The 24,846-nt window shown below is 40.7% G+C and overlaps 1 protein-coding gene across 1 annotated transcript in view; it reads right to left on the bottom strand.

The window, feature by feature from the left end:
* Positions 1 to 1,570: 1,570 nt before the first annotated feature.
* LOC139754956 (UNC93-like protein) overlaps positions 1,571 to 24,846 on the bottom strand; it is an 87,793-nt gene continuing 64,517 nt past the window's right edge. Inside the window, exons 4-9 of the mRNA XM_071672780.1 lie at positions 14,332 to 14,575; positions 14,059 to 14,182; positions 12,517 to 12,727; positions 8,430 to 8,592; positions 4,365 to 4,632; positions 1,571 to 4,171 (exon numbers count right to left, since the gene is read on the bottom strand). Of these exons, the coding sequence (XP_071528881.1) occupies positions 3,915 to 4,171; positions 4,365 to 4,632; positions 8,430 to 8,592; positions 12,517 to 12,727; positions 14,059 to 14,182; positions 14,332 to 14,575 (1,267 nt within the window). The 3' untranslated portion in view covers positions 1,571 to 3,914. The remainder of the gene's footprint in view (positions 4,172 to 4,364; positions 4,633 to 8,429; positions 8,593 to 12,516; positions 12,728 to 14,058; positions 14,183 to 14,331; positions 14,576 to 24,846) is intronic.

Here is a 24,846-nt window from a genome sequence, read left to right on the forward strand (position 1 = left end):
GCTGATCCCTGATGTTATGGGCGGAACTGGAATATTCGGTTTGTGTGCTTTAGGTAGGCCGTACATCCTGGACGGTCTTGGTGCCTCCTCCAGTAGATTAAGCAATATTTTACCTTTCTGATTTTCTTTATACTGTCCTAGCCTGCACTGTAAACGTATCCGCCTCAGTTTTTGCGTATCTATCCGGTTTTCTTTGGCATGTTCTGTTGTTGCTCAGTAGATACAACATCTTGATTACGTAATCACTTTTATTCAACACCATCACGCCACCTTATTTATCAGCACTTCTGGTCACAATACTGCTCTCTTCACCTAGGTCATGGAAAGCTTCGCAGAATCTTTTACGAATCGTATATTTTTCTTTCTTAGCTAGACTTTGCTTGATAACACGCGGATATTCCCTGCACAAAGCCTTTATCCATGTCATCCGTAGACCACTTATAGTTTCTGTTTAGATACTGATTCCGAGGTCAAACTCTGTCTAGAATAACCTGTAATAGTTGCCCTTCTTTATACTATGAAGAACGAGGACATGGGCTTGAGAAATACATATCTGAGTACAAAAACAATGTAAGAGCTCATAGGACATCCAATTCTATAGTGGTTCATGTTGGCAGGTATGGACACCTGAACGGTCCTGTAATATCAAATAAAGGTTCAACAAAGAGAATGAAAAAAAAGTTGAAGCTGCATATATCAGTGTAAGTAATAACATAAACCATTGGGAAGGTTTTTGTGTGTATAGCGAGAGCAGCAACCTCATTCTTTATAAGCGAGGTGCAGAGTAGAGGGAGCAACAGCCAATCAGGTAGAAGAACTCTCAGGCAGCCCGTGAGATGACACATATATGTATCTATCTATATATCTATCTATCTATCTATCTATCTATCTATCTATTTATATATATATATATATATATATATATATATATATATATATATATATATATATATATATATATATATATATATATATATATATATATGTATATTATCCCTGGGGATAGGGGAGAAAGAATACTTCTCACGTATTCCTTGCGTGTCGTAGAAGGCGAGTAAAAGGGGAGGGAGCGGGGGGCTGGAAATCCTCTCCTCTAGTTTTTTTTTTCCCCCAAAGAAGGAACAGAGGAGGGGGCCAGATGAGGATATTCCCTCAAAGGCGAACGGTATGAAAGAATATATATATATATATATATATATATATATATATATATATATATATATATATATATATATATATATATATATATATATATATATATATATATATATATATATATATATATATATATCTTTCTTTTCTTTCATACTATTCGCCATTTCCCGCGTTAGCGAGGAAGCGTTAAAAACAGAGGACTGGGCCTTTGAGGGAATATTCTCACTTGGCCCCCTCCTCTGTTCCTTCTTTTGAAAAATAAAAAAAAAAAAGAAAACGAGAGGGGAGGATTTCCAGCCACCCGCTCCCTCCCCTTTTAGTCGCCTTCTGCGACACGCAGGGAATACGTGGGAAGTATTCTTTCTTCCCTATCCCCAGGGAATATATATATATATATATATATATATATATATATATATATATATATATATATATATATATATATATATATATATATATATATATATATATATATATATATATATATATAATACAAACCTCTAACAGCCAGGATCGAACCCGGGACCCCTGTGCAAGAGGCAGGAATGCTAACTGCTAGGCTATGGGTCTGGCTATACATATATATTTTATCATATTATTATACTTTGTCGCTGTCTCCCGCGTTAGCGTGGTAGCTCAAGGAAACAGACGAAAGAATGGCCCAACCCACCCACATACACATGTATATACATACACGTCCACACACACATATACATACCTTTACATCTCAACGTATACGTGTATACACACACACAGACATATACATATATAAACATGTACATAATTCATACCCCGCCACACATGAAATGAAAACCCCCTCTCCCCGCATGTGCGCGAGGTAGCGCTAGGAAAGACAACAAAGGCCACATTCGTTCACATTCAGTCTCTAGCTGTCATGTACAATGCACCGAAACCACAGCTCATATATATATATATATATATATATATATATATATATATATATATATATATATATATATATATATATATATATATATATATATATATATATATTCCTATGAGTCTACGGGGAAAATGAAACTCGATAAGTTCCCAAGTGCACTTTCGTGTAATAATCACATCATCAGGTAAGACACAAGAGAGAAATATACGTCAGTTGATATACATCGAAGAGACGAAGCAAGGACGCCACTTGTTAAACATGCGATTGTTTACTAAATGGCGTCCACTCATGCACACATATATGTACATAAACGCCTATACCTGCACATATACATACATACACATATCCATACATAATATTTCATATTCACCCATCAATATCAGAGTAAAACCAAAAGATCATCTGAACCTTTCACCTCCGCCTCCTACACAATCTGATTCTCTGCCTCCCCTTCCCCTCTCCTCCACATCCTTTTCTTAGGAAAAGCAACATTGTAAAAATACGTCTTCACGACAATGACTTGAGAAATACTAAACAACCATCTCTCCTACCCAGTCTTTGCCTCTCTCCCAAAAGACACACGTCTATCTAAAACTATTCTCCCCAGACATACACTAGTCACTCTTTCTCGTGTGCCTTCTTTACTCCATCCATCTCATCAACATTGCAAATACATATTTACCATATCACAGACCCCTCATGACCAAGATATAACGTCTAACCGGTAGATTCCGAACACGTACATCTTAGCTTCCCTGTGTTAACCCTGCCAAGACGAACACACTTCACCACCATACTTTTAAGCCTGCAGTCCGGACTAGTAGACAAGGATGTTCTCGGACTTTCACTAAAAGACGTCACCTTCGACAGCGGTCTCATTATCTTCCACAGACGGAGAGGAGGCCTCTCTACCCTTCTACGTGGCGCATATCCTTGCGAGTGCAGGAGACCCTTGCAATGGTCTTTGGAGATGCATGAACAACTATATGTGTCATCTTACACACTGAGCTAATAAGCGTAAGAGATTCTATCACATTTAATTGAATACATACAAGTACTGTCCTGATAACAACACCAGGACCATCCTTGCTGCACACCCAAGAAAACGTGACCTCAAATGAATAAACCTGAAGACAGGCTTTAATGAAGGGCATACACTGTGTCGCATTCAGAATTGATGCATTATTGTAGAGGTGTTGGAAAGACATTTACAATAATTACATAGGAGTTTGATTATATATATATATATATATATATATATATATATATATATATATATATATATATATATATATATATATATATATATATATATATATATATATATATATATATATATATATATATATACATATATATATATATGTGTGTGTGTGTGTGTGTGTGTGTCTGTGTGTATGCTTATAACATGACATGGGACCCTTGGTAAAAGCAGTAGATAACTTACATCTGTTTGCGATGCATTGCGAACAAATGAAACTTTAGATGAAATACAGAAACGAATTAGAATTAATTATGACGATAATTTCCTTGATATATTTGTGTGGGTAATTTGTTATGTGTACATTCGGGGCTTTGGCGTCCTCGCTGCCTGTTGTACTTAATCAAAATCTTTCCACTGATTTATGAAATTCTTTGTCCTAACTAAATTCTAATTCTGGGTTGTGTGTGTGTGTGCGGTATCAGCAGAATCAAACAGGTTGATACTATAATCCAATTTGCCTGACGCGGTTATTGGAGACTCAGCTAACTGGTTTGACTCTTGATATGGTTATGCACCAAGCTGACCCTACACGCGTCTGTTCAACATAGCTCGTCCAACACGTATAGAACCTTTGAAACTTCACTCTCAGTATTATCCAGAGAACCGTTTGTCCAGGGGGATAACTTCTCCACTGTGGTCTCTTTTGGGGCCTCCAAATCTCTCAATAACTTCGATGACGTAATAACCACTGATGCCCAGCACGAGGAAGACCAGGAGGATGATGACCTTGGAGTGGATGCAAAGGATGGTACTGCAGGCATACGCGATGATGAAACCCAGAGACTCCCACAGGCGGTAGTTACTGAATGCTGCCTCCGACTTGCCGGGGAAGATGACACCATACAAAGCTGAGGAGGAGGTGGAGAAGGTGTAATCAGAAATTATTGGTAATGAGAACCCATCTCTTGTAACGGGTCTATAGAACGCTATCAACATCTAATACAACCATGTGGCTGACCTGTCACACACATCATACCGGTAAATTATCTTTGAATATATGGATGAATATGACTGTGAAATAGTGGCATGGTTCTAACTTACCGTTGATCTGCGTCTGCCAAACGGCGTCAGACACTCCCCATAACCCCGAGATGATGAAGAAAACCACAATGTCGTCGGGGTTAGGCGTCCAGTATTTCACAGTGATGATGACGGCCAGATTAATGAGGAAACCCATAGTGAAGATGGGCACGCGGCCCACCAGCTTGACCAGTGGACTGAAGCTGACGGAGCAGATTGCGTCGCACACACCGTAGCAGATCATGACGTAACCCACCATGTGGACGCCCAGCCCACACGACACGTACGCCTGTTCAGAGAGAATACTTCAGTACACTATTGTGTTGAGCAACAAGACGGCGTCAGGAGGTATGCACTCTGTAAGTGCACACCCCGCGATGAGTGAGGTCCAGCCCGGTGAACACTAAGGCTTTGAACTTTAACATTTTCGTCAAATAAAAAGAATTATGATATTCACTACCATCGAAAAAAGATCAGGTTTAATCAAAAGCTTCGGATAAATCAAAGATGACTTCAGGTTAAACCTTCCAGCTCAAGCACTACACACCCGCATTAATCCGAGCGATAATAATCACCTCGGCGAATGCACTTGCTTAGATCAAAGGAACAGTTAGGCCATGACACCAATGCATGACACCAATGCATGACACCAATGCATGACACCAATGCATGACACCAATGCATGACACCAGTGCATGACACCAGTGCATGACACCAATGCATAACACCAATGCATGACACCAGTGCATGACACCAGTGCATGACACCAGTGCATGACACCAATGCATGACACCAATGCATGACACCAATGCATGACAGAGACAAAATAATGTTTTCACAACATCAAGTATCTCAACCAGACGGTAAAAATAACAGGGCGACCTAAGAAGCATTTCCGAGTGGAGTGACATGTCACATAGGTTTCAGAGAGCCATTGAAAACCTCAAGAAAAATCTCAAGAAATATAGAGATATTCATATCACAAAATGTGATAAAACTAGTCAGTTCGTGTTTTCAATACCGTTGATTATAGATGTGTACTTCAGATCTTTTGAATGATAGTGAAACATACGAAAGATTAGCATCCAGTCACCTTAGTGATAAAGACCTTCAACTCTAGACTCAACCAATTATTAAATGAGCACCAAGACTTTTGAAGCCAGTCAGGATGGTTAATCCTTCTCTTCCTTATATATGTTGTCTCCCTAAAACTCACAAAGATGAATGTTCTCTCAGACCAATTAGCTCCTCTGTTGATTTTTCTGGTTATGAATTATCCATATGTTTAGCTAAACACCTTAGCTATTTTCAAGTATAATCTCTCACTTGCATAAGTTAAATTTTGTAAGCAAGGCTAGGAAACATTAATTTGCCTGAATGTAAACATTAGTTTTCAGTGAATTCCTTATTCACTTAAGTCCCCATTGAGGAAATCATCATACTAAGGAGGAAATTAACAGTTCTCAGTCTTGCCTTGTCCATGCCCATGATAGAACCCGGTTTTTCCAATAATGTTTTCCAAGATGATGAAGGTAATTTCTATAGACAGAAATTGGGTCTTGATGTGAGGAATCCCTTTAATCCTATCATTAGTAACTTACTTAAGGAATACTTCGAGACTGAGACTCTAACTTCAGCTAGTAATCATCCAAAAATTTGGCTTAGATACGTTGATGATGTGTGGTCCTTATGGCCATCTTCCCAGGATTGTGACTCTTTCTCTAATTAATCAAATAACATTCACTCCACCATCAAATTCAAGACTGAATCGGGAAAAGAAGGCAAATTGTCGTTTCTTGATGTGTTGGTTACCAGGGAACCTGATCAATTATCCTACAAGATCTACAGGAAGCCTACCAACTCTAAGAGCTATATTCAATATTTCTCAGTACATGATCCTTTTATAAAAATGTATGTAGTTACGTCTGTCATTTTAAAGCATTACGAATGTGTGATCCCTTAAGCCTAGTAGACGAATGTGGTCGGATAAGACGTATCTTTGGGTAGTTATGATATCCGAAGTGATTTATGAACAAGGCTTACTGGAAAGCTAAGAAGATATTTTATGCATCTAGTAACAAAAATGTGGAAAAGGATGATAGATCTAAATGTTTGATGTTGCCTTATTCTCCTAACTTATCTAATGTAAGACAGCTACTTAAAAACGTTGTTTTTAATGTTACCTTCCAATAAAATAACACTATCAGTAAGACCTTAATCAAAAGTAAATCAAATTATCAGAAAATTGGAAGTGTTTACGTCGTCAAATATATAATATGTCTTATATGATTATACTCATCTTCCAGACTTGTGGAATCACATATGTGTAATGCTTTTAAAAAAGTAGACATAACTACACATATGTCTACATAAGGATTATGTACCGAAAAATAATGAAAATAGCTCTGAGCGTTGATAGGACTTCATGTAGATCCTAAAGGATAAGTGAACAGATTCCCTTTGGGTGAGAGAGTATCATTAGATTTTAGGGAGAATAAAAAAATGTTTTGGAAGGAGGTAAATAACGTACGTAAGACAGGAGAACAAACGGAAACATCGGTGAAAGGGGCAGGGGGGGGGGGGGGGGTGTAATAACAAGTAGTAATGAAGTGAGGAGATGGAGTGAGTATTTTGAAGGTTTTCTTTTAATGTGATTGTTGATAAAGTGGCAGATGTATGGTGTTTTGGTTGGGGTGGTGTGCGAAATGAAAGGGTCACGGATAATGTTTTCGTTAAGAGAGAAGAGGTAGCAAAAGCTTTGTTGAAGACGAAATCCAGCATGGCGGCGGGTTTGGATGGTATTGCAGTTGAATATTTTAAGAAAGGGGGTGACTGTGTTGTTGATTGGTTGGTTATGATATTCAGTGTATGTATGGATAATGGTGAAGTGCCTGAAGATTGGCGGAATGCATGCATAATGCCATTGTAAAAAGGTAAAATGGATAAAAGTGAGTGTTCAAACTACAGAGGCATAAATTTGTTGAGCAATCCCGGGAAACTGTATGGGAGGGTATTGATTGAGAGGTGAAGGCATGTACAGAGCATTAAATTCAGGAGAAGCAGTGTGGTTTCAGAAGTGGTAGAGGATGTGTGGATCAGGTGTTTGCTTTGAAGAATATCTGAGAAATACGTAGAAAAATAGATGGATTTGTATGTAGCATTTATGGAGGAGGCATATGAGATTGATAGAGATGCTTTGTGGACGATTTTAAGAGTACATGGTGTGGTAGGTAAGCTGCTAGAGGCAGTGAAAAGTTTTTATCAAGGATGTAAGGCATGTGTACGAGTAGGAAGAGAGGAGAGTCATTGGTTGCCATTGAAGGTCGGTCTGCGGCAGGGGTGTGTAATGTCTCCATGGTTGTTTGATTTGTTTATGATGTGAGGTCGTTAGGGAGGTACATGTAAGAATTTTGGAGATAGTGGCGAGTATGCAGTCCCTTGGGGATGAGGGGGCCTGGGAAGTGAATCAGTTGTTGTTCGCCGATGACACAAATCTGGTGGTTGATAGGAGTGAAAAACTGCAGAAGTTAGTGACTAAGTTTGGAAAGCTGTGTGAGAGGAGGAAGTTAAGAGCAAGCGTAGATACGAGAAAGTTTATTAAGTGCAGTATGGTTGAAGAACAAGTTAACTGGGAATGAAGAAAAAAAGGAGGAAGTGAAGTGTTATAGATATCTGCGAGTGGACTTAGCAGCGAGTGGAACCATGGAAGAAAAAGTGTGTCACAGGCTGGGGGAGGAGGCGAAGGCTCTGGGAGTGATGAAGAATGTGTGGAAGGAGAGAACGTTATCTTGAAGAGCAAAAATAAGCATGTTTGAAGGAACAGTAGTTCCAACAATAAAATATATTTGCATGAAAATTAACTTTCTATTCATACAGATATTCACTTTAAGAGATTCAGATTCAGTTTTGTAAGACTGTCTTATCTAAATCATGAACGTTTAAGCATATTGTCTTCATGGATTTCAAATATACTTAGTTATACTCATGTAACGTGGCAAGAGTGCTGCTGTAGACCAATGGCTTTACTTAAAAAGAACTGAAAAAGTCATGCCTTTAGTATGGTCAGACATAAGCAAGGATACTCACAGCGGTGTAATCGGCGCCGAGGAAAGCCTGCTCTACACCAGACCAGATGGTTAGCGGGATGATCAGCAGCTGGTACGGGTGGCGCATGTGGTTGAAGGTGGCCACCAGCAGCTGCAGGCCCGTCTTGCCAGCCGTGGCATCTTTTGTCTCGTCGGTCACGAACCTACCACATAAAAAATCATGCTAGGGCCTCTAGTATGTAATATAGGTTACATGAACCTACAAGAGAAAACAAAGCTTGGTAAGATCCTTATGGGAATGAGAAAACTGAAAGAGGATGTCTGACTCTGAGCTGTACAGGAATTCATAACTAGGATCACTGGAGTCTATTCCAAAACAGCGGCAGAGATTGAGGGAAATTTAAATCGTAACAAAATTTCTAGATTCATGTAGGACTTTTGATCTACCAAAAGACCTCTATGATAACAAAACAAAAAAATGTAATATTCTCATGGTACGATTATATATATATATATATATATATATATATATATATATATATATATATATATATATATATATATATATATATATATATATATATATATATATATATATATATATATATATATATTTCTTTCTTTCTTTCATACTATTCGCCATTTTCCGCATTAGCGAGGTAGCGTTGAAAACAGAGGACTGGGCCCTTTAGGGAATATCCTCACCTGGGTCCCTTCTCTGTTCCCTCTTTTGGAAAATTAAAAAAAAAAAAGAGGGGAGGATTTCCAGCCCCCCGCATATGAACGCGCATCTTCATAGAACATACAGACCTCCAAGAGCCAGGATCGAACCCGGGACCCCTGTGCAACAGGCGGGAGCGCTACCGTTAGGCTATATATACATACATATACATGTATGTATATATGTAAACCATAGTTGCTGCCTTTATTCATTTTCGTCGCCATTCTGCCACATATGAAATGAAAACCCCCTCCCCCCGCACGTGCGCGAGGTAGCGCTAGGAAAAGACAACAAAGCCACATTCGTTCACACTCAGTCTCTAGCTGTCATGTATAATGCACCGAAACCACAGCTCCCTTTACACATCCAGGCCCAACAAAACTTTCCATGGTTTACCCCAGACGCTTCACATGCCTTGGTTCAATCCATTGACAACACGTCGACCCCGGCACACCACATCGTTCCAATTCACTCTATTCCTTGCACGCCTTTCACCCTCCTCCTTGGTCAGGCACCGATCACTCAAAATCTTTTTCACTCCATTTTTCCACCTTCAATTTGGTCTCCCACTTCTCCTCGTTCCCTCCACCTCTGACACATATATCCTCTTTGTCAATCTCTCCTCACTCATTCTCTCCATGTGACCAAATCATTTCAAAACACCCTCTTCTGCTCTCTCAACCACACTCTTTTTATTACCACATATCTCTCTTACCCTTTCGTTAATTACTCGATCAAACCACCTCACACCACATACTGTCCGGAAACATCTCATTTCCAGCACATCCACCCTCCTCCGCACAACTCTATCTATAGCCCACGCCTCGCAACCATATAACATTGTTGGAACCACTATTCCTTCAAACATACCCATTTTTGCTTTCCAAGATAACGTTCTCGACTTCCACACATTTTTCAACGCTCCAAAAACTTTCGCCTCCTCCCCCACCCTATGATTCACTTCCGCTTCTATGGTTCCATCCACTGCCAAATCCGCTGCCAGATATCTAAAACACTTTACTTCCTCCAGTTTTTCTCTATTTAAACTTACCTCACAATTGACTTGTCTCTCAACCCTACTGTACCTAATAACCTTGCTCTAATTCACATTTACTCTCAGCTTTCTTCTTTCACACACTTTACCAAACTCAGTCACCAGTTTCAGCAGTTTCTCACCCGAATCAGCCACAAGCGCTGAATCATTAGGAAACAACAACTGACTCACTTCTTAAGCTCTCTCATCCACAACAGACTGCAGACTTACCCCTCTTTACAAAACTCTTGCATTCACCTCACTAACAACCCCACCCATAAACAAATTAAACAACCATGGAGACATCACGCACTCCTACCGCAAAAGCAACATCCACTGAGAACCAACCACTTTCCTCTCTTCCTACACGTACACATGCCTTACATCCTCGATAAAAACTTTTCACTGCTTCTAACAACTTACCTCCCACACCATATGTTCTTAATACCTTCTACAGAGCATCTCTATCAACTGTATCATATGCCATCTCCAGATCCATAAATGCTACATACAAATTCATTTGCTTTTCTAAGTATTTCTCACATACATTCTTCAAAGCAAACACGTGATCCACACATCTTCTACCACTTCTGAAACCAAACTGCTCTTCCCCAATCTGATGCTCTGTACATGCCTTCACCATCTCAATCAATACCCTCCCATATAATTTACCAGAAATACTCAACAAACTTTTACCTCTGTAATTTGACCACTCAGTTTTGTCTTCTTTGCCTTTGTACAATGGCACTATGCAAGTATTCCGCCAGTCCTCAGGCATCTCACCAGTCAACAATACAGTCACCCTCTTTTTTGATAAGTTCCACTGCAATACTATGCAAACCCGCTGCCTTGCCGGCTTGCATCTTCCGCAAAGCTTTTACCACCTTTTCTCTGTTTACCAAATCATTCTCCCTAACCCTCTCAATTTGCAAACCACCTCGACCAAAACACCCTATATCTGCCACTCTATCGTCAAACACATTCAACAAACCTTTAAAATACTCACTCCATCTCCTTCTCACATCACCACTACTTGTTATCACCTCCCCATTTGCGCCCTTCACTGAAGTTCCCATTTGCTCCCATGTATATATATATATATATATATATATATATATATATATATATATATATATATATATATATATATATATATATATATATATATATATATATATATATATATATATATATATATATATATATATATATATATATATATATATATATATATATATATATATATATATATATGTGAATAAGAGCGGGGTTATTAGGTACAGTAGGGTGGAGGGTCGGGTCAATTGGGAGGTGAGTTTGAATGGAGAAAAACTGGAGGAAGTGAAGTGTTTTAGATATCTGGGAGTGGATCTGTCAGCGGATGGAACCATGGAAGCGGAAGTGGATCATAGGGTGGGGGAGGGGGCGAAAATTTTGGGAGCCTTGAAAAATGTGTGGAAGTCGAGAACATTATCCCGGAAAGCAAAAATGGGTATGTTTGAAGGAATAGTAGTTCCAACAATGTTGTATGGTTGCGAGGCGTGGGCTATGGATAGTTGTGCGCAGGAGGATGGATGTGCTGGAAATGAGATGTTTGAGGACAATGTGTGGTGTGAGGTGGTTTGATCGAGTAAGTAGCGTAAGGGTAAGAGAGATGTGTGGAAATAGAAAGAGCGTGGTTGAGAGAGCGGAGGAGGGTGTTTTGAAGTGGTTTGGGCACATGGAGAGAATGAGTGAGGAAAGATTGACCAAGAGGATATATGTGTCGGAGGTGGAGGGAACGAGGAGAAGAGGGAGACCAAATTGGAGGTGGAAAGATGGAGTGAAAAGGATTTTGTGTGATCGGGGCCTGAACATGCAGGAGGGTGAAAGGAGGGCAAGGAATAGAGGGAATTGGAGCGATGTGGTATACAGGGGTTGACGTGCTGTCAGTGGATTGAATCAAGGCATGTGAAGCGTCCGGGGTAAACCAAGGAAAGCTGTGCAGGTATGTATATTTGCGTGTGTGGACGTGTGTATGTACATGTGTATGGGGGGGGTTGGGCCATTTCTTTCGTCTGTTTCCTTGCGCTACCTCGCAAAAGCGGGAGACAGCGACAAAGTATAAAAAAAAAAAAAAAAAAAATATATATATATATATATATATATATATATATATATATATATATATATATATATATATATATAATGTATCATTTAAATGTTTTCCAAAAACTGTAAATCTTCACCGTCTCCTCTACCAATGTAATGATCAGACATCCCACCGGCCGCCCTCCTCAACACATTCACATCTACGAGTGTCTCTGTCGAACTATCCAATCTGATTTGAGATTCTAACACGTGGGACATCTATGTATTTGTTGACCTGCTTACCTGGAAAGAGGATCAACAAAAGCCAAAATGATGACGGAGGATATGAGAGAAAAAATGAGGTAGATGGAAGCCATTGTGTAGATCTGCCATACAGGAATATCGGAACTGGTCGTGTTTGTGTCGTTAGAAGTGGGCTGTATGCAGAAATTGAAGCCACACTGCTGCAGCTCCTCTTCCGTCTTTTCCTCACTATCTACGCCCACTGACAGAACTGTGAAAAGGAAAGCCAGTATTTTGGCGTGTTGCACAGACTGTAACAGCTTAAGGGATATAAAGAGACAATAAGCTTAGCTGAACAGTAAAGCAGTTGAAGTTAAGCTTACCATAAGGACTGGCCGTGTTGGAAATCAAGTAAGCATAAGATGGTACTAGAACAGCATTTAGAAAGTTATGGAACTTATGAATGTGGAACTGGAACCATGTCTGGATCAACCACGTGGCATTCAGGCCAATTCAAGGGTCACATTGGAAAGTGTGGTCACTGAAGCCAGCACAGTGATCGAATGGCGGCACTCGAACCATTCCAGCGTCATAAAGTAAGCATAAAAAGCCAGACTCTGGGTTAACTATGTGGCACTCAATCTAATTCAAAGGCCGACAAAGTAGTGATTGTAATTAGAATTATTGAAATTTGTAAAGAACAGCCGAGAATGTTATCTGGTTGCGGCACAGTTGATCGAGAACAACAGATGTCTTCCTAATGCAAGTTTATTGCTCAATTGACGTTTTCCTTTTATGCTATGAACTATGTTATGTTTATCACACTATGAGCAAAGGGACACATTTATTAGAAATAAGCTGTTAGATCGTATGTTACTGATGCGTTATAGAATACGGCATGTATTCTGGTGCTAAATGATACGAATTAAGCTTGTAAAGTCCTTCAAGACTTGAAGGATGGCACAATGAAGTGTAATCCAACTGAATTTAACTAACTAGAGGTGTACAGATCCAGTTTTATGACCTTCATGCATATCCTTCATGGTTAGAGATGCCGCTAACATCAGATTCATTGCAAAGACATGCCGCTAACATCATAAGAAATATATAGGAAAAGACTCAGACACCGAATCAGGTTGTCAACCAGAAGCAAAGATCTCATTCCCTCAAGACATTCCACGTCACCTAGATTACATGCCATTCTTTGGGTTGAGCCTTTCCATTCTTTATTACAAGTCTGCATTGTTGTGTAAACAACTAATTCTATCGGGGAAACATTACTTGAATTAAATATAGTAATACCTGAAATAATCTTTTGTTTCCGAACGACAAATAAAGGTACCCTGAAGAGAAATTATAGTGTTTTTGGATTAAATATCAATTGTGACACCACTTTATGAAGAAATGCGAGAGAATAAAAAGGTATACAATCAGCAACAGGCTACTGGATCGCTTCGAGGCTATTTATGATATCGGAAGAGACCAGAATAGTGTTATAATAGAAACACATGCATCTTTGAAATTATGAAATACTGTACACTTTAGTATCATCTCTGTGTTCCCTGGGAGAATGATTCTTGTTTTACAAGATAGATGACCTACCTGAAGAAGAGATGAGGTTGCCCCACACCTGCGTGGATTGGAAGAACAGGAAGAAGATGCCGAAGAAGCGAGTAATGATAACCTCGCTGTCATCTCCCACTAGCTCGGCGTATCTTGCCCCTGACTGGACAGGTAGAAGATGGTTACACACTTTGTATACTTTATATACAGACAATTTACTCATAGACCTATTACCTTGACATAGAAGCAAAGTTATGTAAAACTGGCATCAAAAATCATAAACATATGGATGATCCACAGTGTCAGACACACCTTGGTCAGGTAGGTGCATTTGGCTGACCACATAGGAGCAGCTCCCAGACCCAGGATGATGGCAGTGGGCACCAGCGTGTATAGCTGGGGGTAGAACTGTGCTGCTACGTAGGAGGAGTACCCAAGCATGCACACGGCGATTGTGTACTTGGTCTTCAGCGTTTTGATGAACCAGGAAGGTAGAAAGCAGCACGAGACCACCAGGGCACCGTAGAGTGTCGACAGCGCCGCCGTCCCATCGACACTAGAATGAAGAAAGTGACCTTCAACTCAGGGATGGAATGAACGGCTGCACCAGTAGTTACACCAGATTAACCAGCACTACGTTAGGCTACCTTACATCAAATTTACGACAGGAGGAAAATGATGTATGAAATGTCCAGTTTGCGCCTATTTTTTTTCTATATTCTTTGATATATATATATATATATATATCATACAAACCTCCAACAGCCAGGATCGAACCCGGGACCCCTGTGCAAGAGGCAGGCATGCTAACCGCTAGGCTATGGGCCTGGCTAATAGGAAACAACTATTCGAATACTAAGTACTCGAAAACCCTTCGTCTCACAATGGTGAGCAACGGGGTCTATACCGGTTATTTCCCAACAGGCGCACATAGCCAGCTAATAGCGTTTTACCGAACCTAACTGTACAACGCGGAGGTATATGCACCGCCCATAGCCTAGCGGTTAGCATGCCTGCCTCTTACACAGGGGTCCCGGGTTCGATCCTGGCTGTTGGAGGTTTGTATGTTCTATGAAGGTGCGCGTTCATATGCACTTTATTCGTATGTATTTTTTTTTCTTTTTTTTTTATACTTTGTCGCTGTCTCCCGCGTTTGCGAGGTAGCGCAAGGGAACAGAAGAAAGAAATGGCCCAAACCCCCCCCCCCATACACATGTATATACATACGTCCACACACGCAAATATACATACCTACACAGCTTTCCATGGTTTACCCCAGACGCTTCACATGCCTTGATTCAATCCACTGACAGCACGTCAGCCCCGGTATACCACATCGCTCCAATTCACTCTATTCCTTGCCCTCCTTTCACCCTCCTGCATGTTCAGGCCCCGATCACACAAAATCTTTTTCACTCCATCTTTCCACCTCCAATTTGGTCTCCCTCTTCTCCTTGTTCCCTCCACCTCCGACACATATATCCTCTTGGTCAATCTTTCCTCACTCATCCTCTCCATGTGCCCAAACCACTTCAAAACACCCTCTTCTGCTCTCTCAACCACGCTCTTTTTATTTCCACACATCTCTCTTACCCTTACGTTACTCACTCGATCAAACCACCTCACACCACACATTGTCCTCAAACATCTCATTTCAGCACATCCATCCTCCTGCGCACAACTCTATCCATAGCCCACGCCTCGCAACCATACAGCATTGTTGGAACCACTATTCCTTCAAACATACCCATTTTTGCTTTCCGAGATAATGTTCTCGACTTCCACACATTCTTCAAGGCCCCCAGAATTTTCGCCCCCTCCCCCACCCTATGATCCACTTCCGCTTCCATGGTTCCATCCGCTGCCAGATCCACTCCCAGATATCTAAAACACTTCACTTCCTCCAGTTTTTCTCCATTCAAACTCACCTCCCAATTGACTTGACCCTCAACCCTACTGTACCTAATAACCTTGCTCTTATTCACATTTACTCTTAACTTTCTTCTTCCACACACTTTACCAAACTCAGTCACCAGCTTCTGCAGTTTCACACATGAATCAGCCACCAGCGCTGTGTCATCAGCGAACAACAACTGACTCACTTCCGAAGCTCTCTCATCCCCAACAGACTTCATATTTGCCCCTCTTTCCAAAACTCTTACATTTACCTCCCTAACAACCCCATCCATAAACAAATTAAACAACCATGGAGACATCACACACCCCTGCCGCAAACCTACATTCACTGAGAACCAATCACTTTCCTCTCTTCCTACACGTACACATGCCTTACATCCTCGATAAAAACTTTTCACTGCTTCTAACAACTTCCTCCCACACCATATATTCTTAATACCTTCCACAGAGCATCTCTATCAACTCTATCATATGCCTTCTCCAGATCCATAAAAGCTACATACAAATCCATTTGCTTTTCTAAGTATTTCTCACATACATTCTTCAAAGCAAACACCTGATCCACACATCCTCTACCACTTCTGAAACCACACTGCTCTTCCCCAATCTGATGCTCTGTACATGCCTTCACCCTCTCAATCAATACCCTCCCATATAATTTACCAGGAATACTCAGCAAACTTATACCTCTGTAATTTGAGCACTCACTCTTATCCCCTTTGCCTTTGTACAATGGCACTATGCACGCATTCCGCCAATCCTCAGGCACCTCACCATGAGTCATACATACATTAAATAACCTTATCAACCAGTCAACAATACATATATATGTATATATGTATACATATATATATATATATATGTATATATGTATATATATATATATGTATATTTTTTTTTTTTTCTTTCAAAATATTCGCCATTTCCCGCATTAGCGAGGTAGCGTTAAGAACAGAGGACTGGGCCTTGAGGGAATACCCTCACCTGGCCCAATTCTCTGTTCCTTCCTTTGGAAAAATGAAAATGAAACACGATAAGTTCCCAAGTGCACTTTCGTGTAATGATCACGTCAACGGGGGAGACACAAGAAAGAAATATAACAGTCAGTTGATATATACCGAAGAGACGTAGTTAGGACGGCATTTGGTAAAATGCAATTGTTCAAGACAGACAACGAGCGTATCATAAGCTTATCATTTTATAAATTCTATCAACAATATAGCTACCTACTTTATATAAAGCATCACTAATACTAAGATTACAATTCTTTGTATATTTAGTAATAGAAGATTCAACGATATTTCTCTTGGTAATAGTTAGAGTTGATAACTGAGATGGCATTAATACAGTCAATACATTGATTATAGTTTTTAACGTGATTAGAATAGGCATTTGATTCTTCTCCCGTTCTTTTACTATATTTATGTTGCTTAAGTCTAACAGAAAGATCCTTACCAGTCTGCCCAACATACAACTTATCACAATTTCTACATGGCAATTTATAGATGCACCCGGGTGAATTTTCTAGTGAATTTCTGATTAAGATATTCTTTATAGTATTATTGTTGCTGAAGGCAACATTTACATAAAGGGTTTAAGCAACACGGGAAGTAAAGTAAAATTACTATTAAAAGATATAAATAAAAGATTCTTGGTGTCAATGGGATGTTTGGGCACACCTCTATAAAATGATTTCTTTGCTAACTCAAGAGATTTATCAATAAAAGATCTATGGTACTTCAACTTAGATCCAATAGAATATATCTTCTCAAACTCATCATCGATATACTCTGGACTGCAAATACGTAATGCCTTAAGGAACGTAGATTGAGATGATGATAAATTATGTTAAATTAAAATCATTTCATTCTATGTTCCTTATGACTTATCCTCCTCGAAGGCTCAAACTCGGGTGTCTAAATGTGTGTGGATGTAACCAAGATGAGAAAAAAGGAGAGATAGGTAGTATGATTGAGGAAAGAAACCTGGATGTTTTGGCTCTGAGTGAAACGAAGCTAAAGGGTAAAGGGGGTTAGTGAGAGGACAAGAGCAAGGGAAGGAGTAGCACTGCTCCTGAAACAGGAGTGATAGGAGTATGTGATAGAGTATAAGAAAGTAAACTCTAGATTGATATGGGTAAAACTGAAAGTGATTGGAGAGAGATGGGTGATTTTTGGTGCATATGCACCTGGGCATGAGAAGAAAGATCATGAGAGGCAAGTGTTTTGGTAGTAGCTGAGTGAGTGTGTTAGTAGTTTTGATGCACAAGACCGGGTTATAGAGATGGGAATTTGAATGCAAAGGTGAGTAATATGGCAGTTGAGGGAATAATTGGTGTACACGGAGTGTGCAGTGTCGCAAATGTAAATGGTGAAGAGCTTGTAGATTTGTTTGCTAAAAAAGGACTGGTGATTAGGAATACCTAGTTTAAAAAGAGAGATATATGTAAGTATACGCATGAAAGTAGGAGAGATAGCCAGAGAGCGTTATTGGATTACGTGTTAATTGATAGGCGCGCGAAAGAGAGACTTTTCGATGTTAATGTGCTTAGAGGTGCAACTGGAGGGATGTCTCATCATTATTTTGAGGAGGCGAAGGTGAAGATTTATAGAGGTTTTCAGAAAAAAAGAGAGAATGTTGGAGTGAAGAGAGTGGTGAGAGAAAGTGAACTTGGGAAGGAGACTTGTGTGAGGAAGTACCAGGAGAGACTGAGTACAGAATGGAAAAAGGTGAGAACAAAGGGCGTAAAGGGAGTGGGGGAGAAATGGTGTGTATCTAGGGAAGCAGTGATGGCTTGTGTAAAAGATGCTTGTGACATGAGAAGCGTGGGAGGTGGGCAGATTAGAAAGGGTAGTGAGTGGTGGGATGAAGAAGTAAGATTATTAGTGAAAGAGAAGAGAAAGGCATTTGGACGATTTTTTCAGAGAAATAATGGAAATGATTTGAAGATGTATAAAAGAAAGAGGCAGGAGGTCAAGAGAAAGGTGCAAGGGGCGAAAAGAGGGCAAATGAGAGTGGGAGTGAGGGAGTATCATTACATTTTATGGAGAATAAAAAGATGCTTTGGAAAGAGGTAAATAAAGTGCGGAAGACAAGGGAACAAATGGAACATTATTGAAGAGGGCTAATGGGCAAGTGATAACGAGTAGTGGTGATGTGAGAAGGAGATGGAGTGAGTATTTTGAAGGTTTGTTGAATGTGTTTGATGATAGAGTGGCAGATATAGGGTGTTTTGGTCGGGGTGGTGTGCAAAGTGAGAGGGTTAGGGAGAATGATTTGGTAAACGGAGAAGAGGTACTAAAAGCTGTGCGGAAGATGAAAGCCGGCAAGTCAGCGGGTTTGGATGGTATTGTGGTGGAATTTATCAAAAAAGGGGGTGACTGTATTGTTGACTGGTTGGTAAGGTTATTTAATGTATGTATGATTCATGGTGAGGTGCCTGAGCACTGGCGGAATGCTTGCATAGTGCCACTGTAAAAGGCAAAGGGGATAAGAGTGAGTGCTCAAATTACAGAGGTATAAGTTTGTTGAGTATTCCTGGTAAATTATATGGGAGGGTATTGATTGAGAGGGTGAAGGCATGGACAGAGCATCAGATTGGGGAAGAGCAGTGTGGTTTCAGAAGTGGTAGAGGATGTGTGGATCAGGTGTTTCCTTAGAAGAATGAATGTGAGAAATACTTAGAAAAGCAAATGGATTTGTATGTAGCATTTATGGATCTGGAGAAGGCATATGATAGAGTTGATAGAGATGCTCTGTGGAAGGCATTAAGAATATATGGTGTGGGAGGTAAGTTGTTAGAAGCAGTGAAAAGCTTTTATCGAGGATGTAAGGGATGTGTACGTGTAGAAAGAGAGGAAAGTGATTGGTTCTCAGTGAATGTTGGTTTGCGGCAGGGGTGTGTGATGTCTCCATGGTTGTTTAATTTGTTTATGGATGGGTTGTTAGGGAGGTGAATGCAAGAGTTTTGGAAAGCGGGGCAAGTATTCAGTCTGTTGTGGATGAGAGAGCTTCGGAAGTGAGTCAGTTGTTGTTCGCTAATGATACAGTACTGGTGGCTGATTCGGGTGAGAAACTTCAGAAGCTGGTGACTGAGTTTGGTAAAGTGTGTCAAAGATGTAAGCTGAGAGTAAATGTGAATAAGAGCAAGGTTATTAGGTACAGTAGGGTTGAGAGACAAGTCAATTGGGAGGTAGGTTTGAATGTAGAAAAACTGGAGGAAGTGAAGTGTTTTAGATATCTGGGAGTGGATTTGGCAGCGGACGGAACCATGGAAGCGGTGGGGGAGGGGACAAAAGTTCTGGGAGCGTTGAAAAATGTGTGGAATTCGAGAACGTTATCTTGGAAAGCAAAAATGGGTATGGATGAAGGAATAGTGGTTCGAACAATGATATATGGTTGCGAGGCGTGGGCTATAGATAGAGTTGTGCGCAGGAGGATGGAGGTGTTGGAAATGAGATGTTTGAGGACAATGTGTGGTGTGAGGTGGTTTGATCGAGTGAGTAACGTAAGGGTAAGAGAGATTTGTGGTAATAAAAAGAGTGTGGTTGAGAGAGCAGAAGAGAGTGTTTTGAAATGGTTTGGTCACATGGAGAGAATGAGAGAGGAAAGATTGACCAAGAGGATATATGTTTCAGAGGTGGAGGGAACGAGGAGAAGTGGGAGACGAAATTGGAGGTGGAAAGATGGAGTGAAAAAGATTTTGAGTGATCGGTGCCTGGAAGGCGTCCAAGGAATAGAGTGAATTGGAACGATGTTGTATACCGGGGTCGACGTGCTATCAATGGATTGAACCAGGGCATGTGAAGCGTCTGGGGTAAACCATGGAAAGTTCTGTGGGGCCTGGATGTGGAAAGGGAGCTATGGTTTCGGTACATTATACATAACAGCTAGAGACTGATTGTGAACGAATGTGGCCGTTGCTGTCTTTTCCTAGCGCTACCTGGCGCACATGCGGAGGAAGGGGGTTGTTATTTCATGTGTGGCGGGGTGGCGATGGGAATGAATAAGGGCAGACAGTATGAAAGTGCATGTTTATATAGGTATATTTCTGTGTGTGTATATATATCTATACGTTGAGATGTATGGGTATGTATATGTGTGTGTGGACGTGTATGTATATATATATATGTGTATATGGGTGGGATGGTCCATTCTTTCGTGTGTTTCCTTGCGCTACCTCGCTAAGGCGGGAGACAGCGACAAAGTATAATAAATTTATATATATATAAACATATGAGAGGTTTACATTCAAAGGCTCAGTCCTCTGTTCTCAAAGCCACCTTACTAACGTGGGAAATGGCGAATAGTATGAAAAATAATAGGCGACTAAAGGCGACGGGAGCGGGGGGCTAGAAACCCTCCCCTCCTTGTATTTTAACTTTCTAAAAGGGGAAACAGAAGAAGGAGTCACGCGGGGAGTGCTCATCCACCTTGACAGCACAGATGTGGTGTCTAAATGCGTGTGGATGTAACCAAGATGAGAAAAAAGGAGAGATAGGTAGTACATTTGAGAAAAGGAACCTAGATGTTTTGGCTCTGATTGAAACGAAGCTCATGGGTAAAGGGGAAGAGTGGTTTGGGAATGTCTTGGGAGCAAAGTCAGGGGTAAGTGAGAGGACAAGAGCAAGGGAAGGAGTAACACTACTTCTGAAACAGGGGTGGTGGGAATATGTGCTAGAGTGTAAGAAAGTAAACTCTAGATTGATATGGGTAAAACTGAAAGTTGATGGAGAGAGATGGGTGATTATCGGTGCATATGCACCTGGGCATGAGAAGAAAGATCATGAGAGGCAAGTGTTTTGGGAGCAGCTGAATGAGTGTGTTAGTGGTTTTGATGCACAAGACTGGGTTATAGTGATGGATGATTTGAATGCAAAGGTGAGTAATGTGGCAGTTGAGGGAATAATTGGTATACATGTGTTCGGTGTTGTAAATGGAAGTGGTGAAGAGCTTGTAGATTTATGTGCTGAAAAAGTACTGGTGATTGGGAATACCTGGTTTAAAAAGCGAGATATACATAAGTATACGTATGTAAGTAGGAGAGATGGCCAAAGAGCTTTATTGGATTACGTGTTAATTGATAGGCGCGTGAAAGAAAGACTTTTGGATGTTAATGTGCTGAGAGGTGCAACTGGAGGGATGTCTGATCATTATCTTCTGGAGGCTAAGGTGAAGATTTGTATGGGTTTTCAGAAAAGAAGAGAAATGTTGGGGTGAAGAGAGTGGTGAGAGTAAGTGAGCTTGGGAAGGAGACTTGTGTGAGGAAGTACCAGGAGAGACTGAGTACAGAATGGAAAAGTTGAGAACAAAGGAGGTAAGGGGAGTGGGGGAGGAATGGGATGTATTTAGGGAATCAGTGATGGATTGCGCAAAAGATGCTTGTGGCATGAGAAGCGTGGGAGGTGGGTTGATTATAAAGGGTAGTGAGTGGTGGGATGATGAAGTAAGATTATTAGTGAAAGAGAAGAGATAGGCATTTGGACGATTTCTGCAGGGAAAAAATGCAAATGAGTGGTAGTTGTATAAAAGAAAAAGGCAGGAGGTCAAGAGAAAGGTGCAAGACGTGAAAAAGAGGGCAAATGAGAGTTGGGGTGAGAGAGTATCATTAAATTTTAGGGAGAATAAAAATATGTTTTGGAAGGAGGTAAATAAAGTGCGAAAGACAAGGGAGCAAATTGGAACTTCAGTGAAGGGGGCTAATGGGGAGGTGATAACAAGTAGTGGTGACATGAGGAGCTGGAGTGAGTATTTTGAAGGTTTGTTGAATGTGTTTGATGATAGAGTGGCAGATATAGGGTGTTTTGGTCGAGGTGGTGTGCAAAGTGAGAGGGTTAGGGAAAATGATTCGGTAAACAGAGAAGTGGTAGTAAAAGCTTTGCGGAAGATGAAAGCCGGCAAGGCAGCAGGTTTGGATGGTATTGCAGTGGAATTTATTAAAAAAGGGGGTGACTGTATTGTTGATTGGTTGGTAAGTTTATTTAATGTATGTATGATTTATGGTGAGGTGCCTGAGGATTTGCGGAATGCTTGCATAGTTCCATTTTACAAAGGCAAAGGGGATAAGAGTGGGTGCTCAAATTACAGAGGTATAAGTTTGTTGAGTATTCCTGGAAAATTATATGGGAGGGTATTGATTGAGAGGGTGAAGGCATGAACAGAGAATCAGATTGGGAAGAACAGTGTGGTTTCAGAAGTGGTAGAGGATGTGTGGATCAGGTGTTTGCTTTGAAGAATGTATGTGAGAAATACTTAGAAAAGCAAATGGATTTGTATGTAGCATTTATGGATCTGGAGAAGGCATATGATAGAGTTGATAGAGATGCTCTGTGGAAGGTATTAAGAATATATGGTGTGGGAGGCAAGTTGTTAGAAGCAGTGAAAAGCTTTTATCGAGGATATAAGGCATGTGTACGTGTAGGAAGAGAGGAAAGTGATTGGTTTTCAGTGAATATAGGTTTGCGGCAGGGGTGTGTGATGTCTCCATGGTTGTTTAATTTGTTTATGGATGGGTTTGTTAGGGAGCTGAATGGAAGAGTTTTGGAAAGAGTGGCATGTATGCAGTCTGTTGTGGATGAGAGTGCTTGGGAAGTGAGTCAGTTGTTGTTTGCTGATGATACAGCACTGGTGGCTGATTCATGTGAGAAACTGCAGAAGCTGGTGACTGATTTTGGTAAAGTGTGTGAAAGAAGAAAGTTGAGAGTAAATGTGAATAAGAGCAAGGTTTTCGGTACACTAAGGTTGAGGGTCAAGTCAATTGGGAGGTAAGTTTGAATGGAGAAAAACTGGAGGAAGTAAAGTGTTTTAGATATCTGGGAGTGGATCTGGCAGCGGATGGAACCATGTGAGCAGAAATGAATCATAGGGTAAGGGAGGGGGCGAAAATTCTGGGAGCCTTGAAGAATGTTTGGAAGTCGAGAACATTATCTCGGAAAGCAAAAATGGGTATGTTTGAAGGAATAGTGGTTCCAACAATGTTGTGTGGTTGCGGGGCGTGAGCTATGGATAGAGTTTTACGCAGGAGGGTGGATGTGCTGGAAATGAGAAGTTTGAGGACAATATGTGGTGTGAGGTGGTTTGATCGAGTAAGTAATGTAAGGGTAAGAGAGATGTGCGGAAATAAAAAGAGTGTGGCTGATAGAGCAGAAGAGGGTGTTTTGAAATGGTTTGGTCACTTGGAGAGAATGAGTGAGGAAAGATTGACCATGAGGATGTATGTGTCAGAGGTGGAGGGAACGAGGAGAAGTGGGAGACCAAATTGGAGGTGGACAGATGGAGTGAAAAAGATTTATAGTGATCGGGGCCTGAACGTGCAGGAGGGTGAAAGGCGTGCAAGGAATAGAGTGAATTGGAACGATGTGGTATACCGTGGTCGACGTGCTGTCAATAGATTAAACCAGGGCATGTGAAGCGTCTGGGGTAAACCATGGATGTGGGGCCTGTATGTCGAAAGGGAGCTGTGGTTTCGGTGCATTATTACATGACAGCTAAAGACTGAATGTGAACGAACGGGGCATTTGTTGTCTTTTCCTAGCGCTACCTCGCACATATGAGAGGGAAGGGGGTTGTTATTCCATGTGTGGCGAGGTGGCGATGGGAATAAATAAAGGCAGACAGTATGAATTATGTACATGTGTATATATGTATATGTCTGTGGGTGTATATATATGTATACATTGAGATGTATAAGTATGTATACTGGAGGAAGTGAAGTGTTTTAGATATCTGGGAGTGGATCTGTCAGCGGATGGAACCATGGAAGCGGAAGTGGATCATAGGGTGGGGGAGGGGGCGAAAATTTTGGGAGCCTTGAAAAATGTGTGGAAGTCGAGAACATTATCTCGGAAAGCAAAAATGGGTATGTTTGAAGGAATAGTGGTTCCAACAATGTTGTATGGTTGCGAGGCGTGG

Source organism: Panulirus ornatus, chromosome 18 (genome assembly GCF_036320965.1).
Source record: "Panulirus ornatus isolate Po-2019 chromosome 18, ASM3632096v1, whole genome shotgun sequence".
Lineage (NCBI taxonomy): Eukaryota > Metazoa > Arthropoda > Malacostraca > Decapoda > Palinuridae > Panulirus > Panulirus ornatus.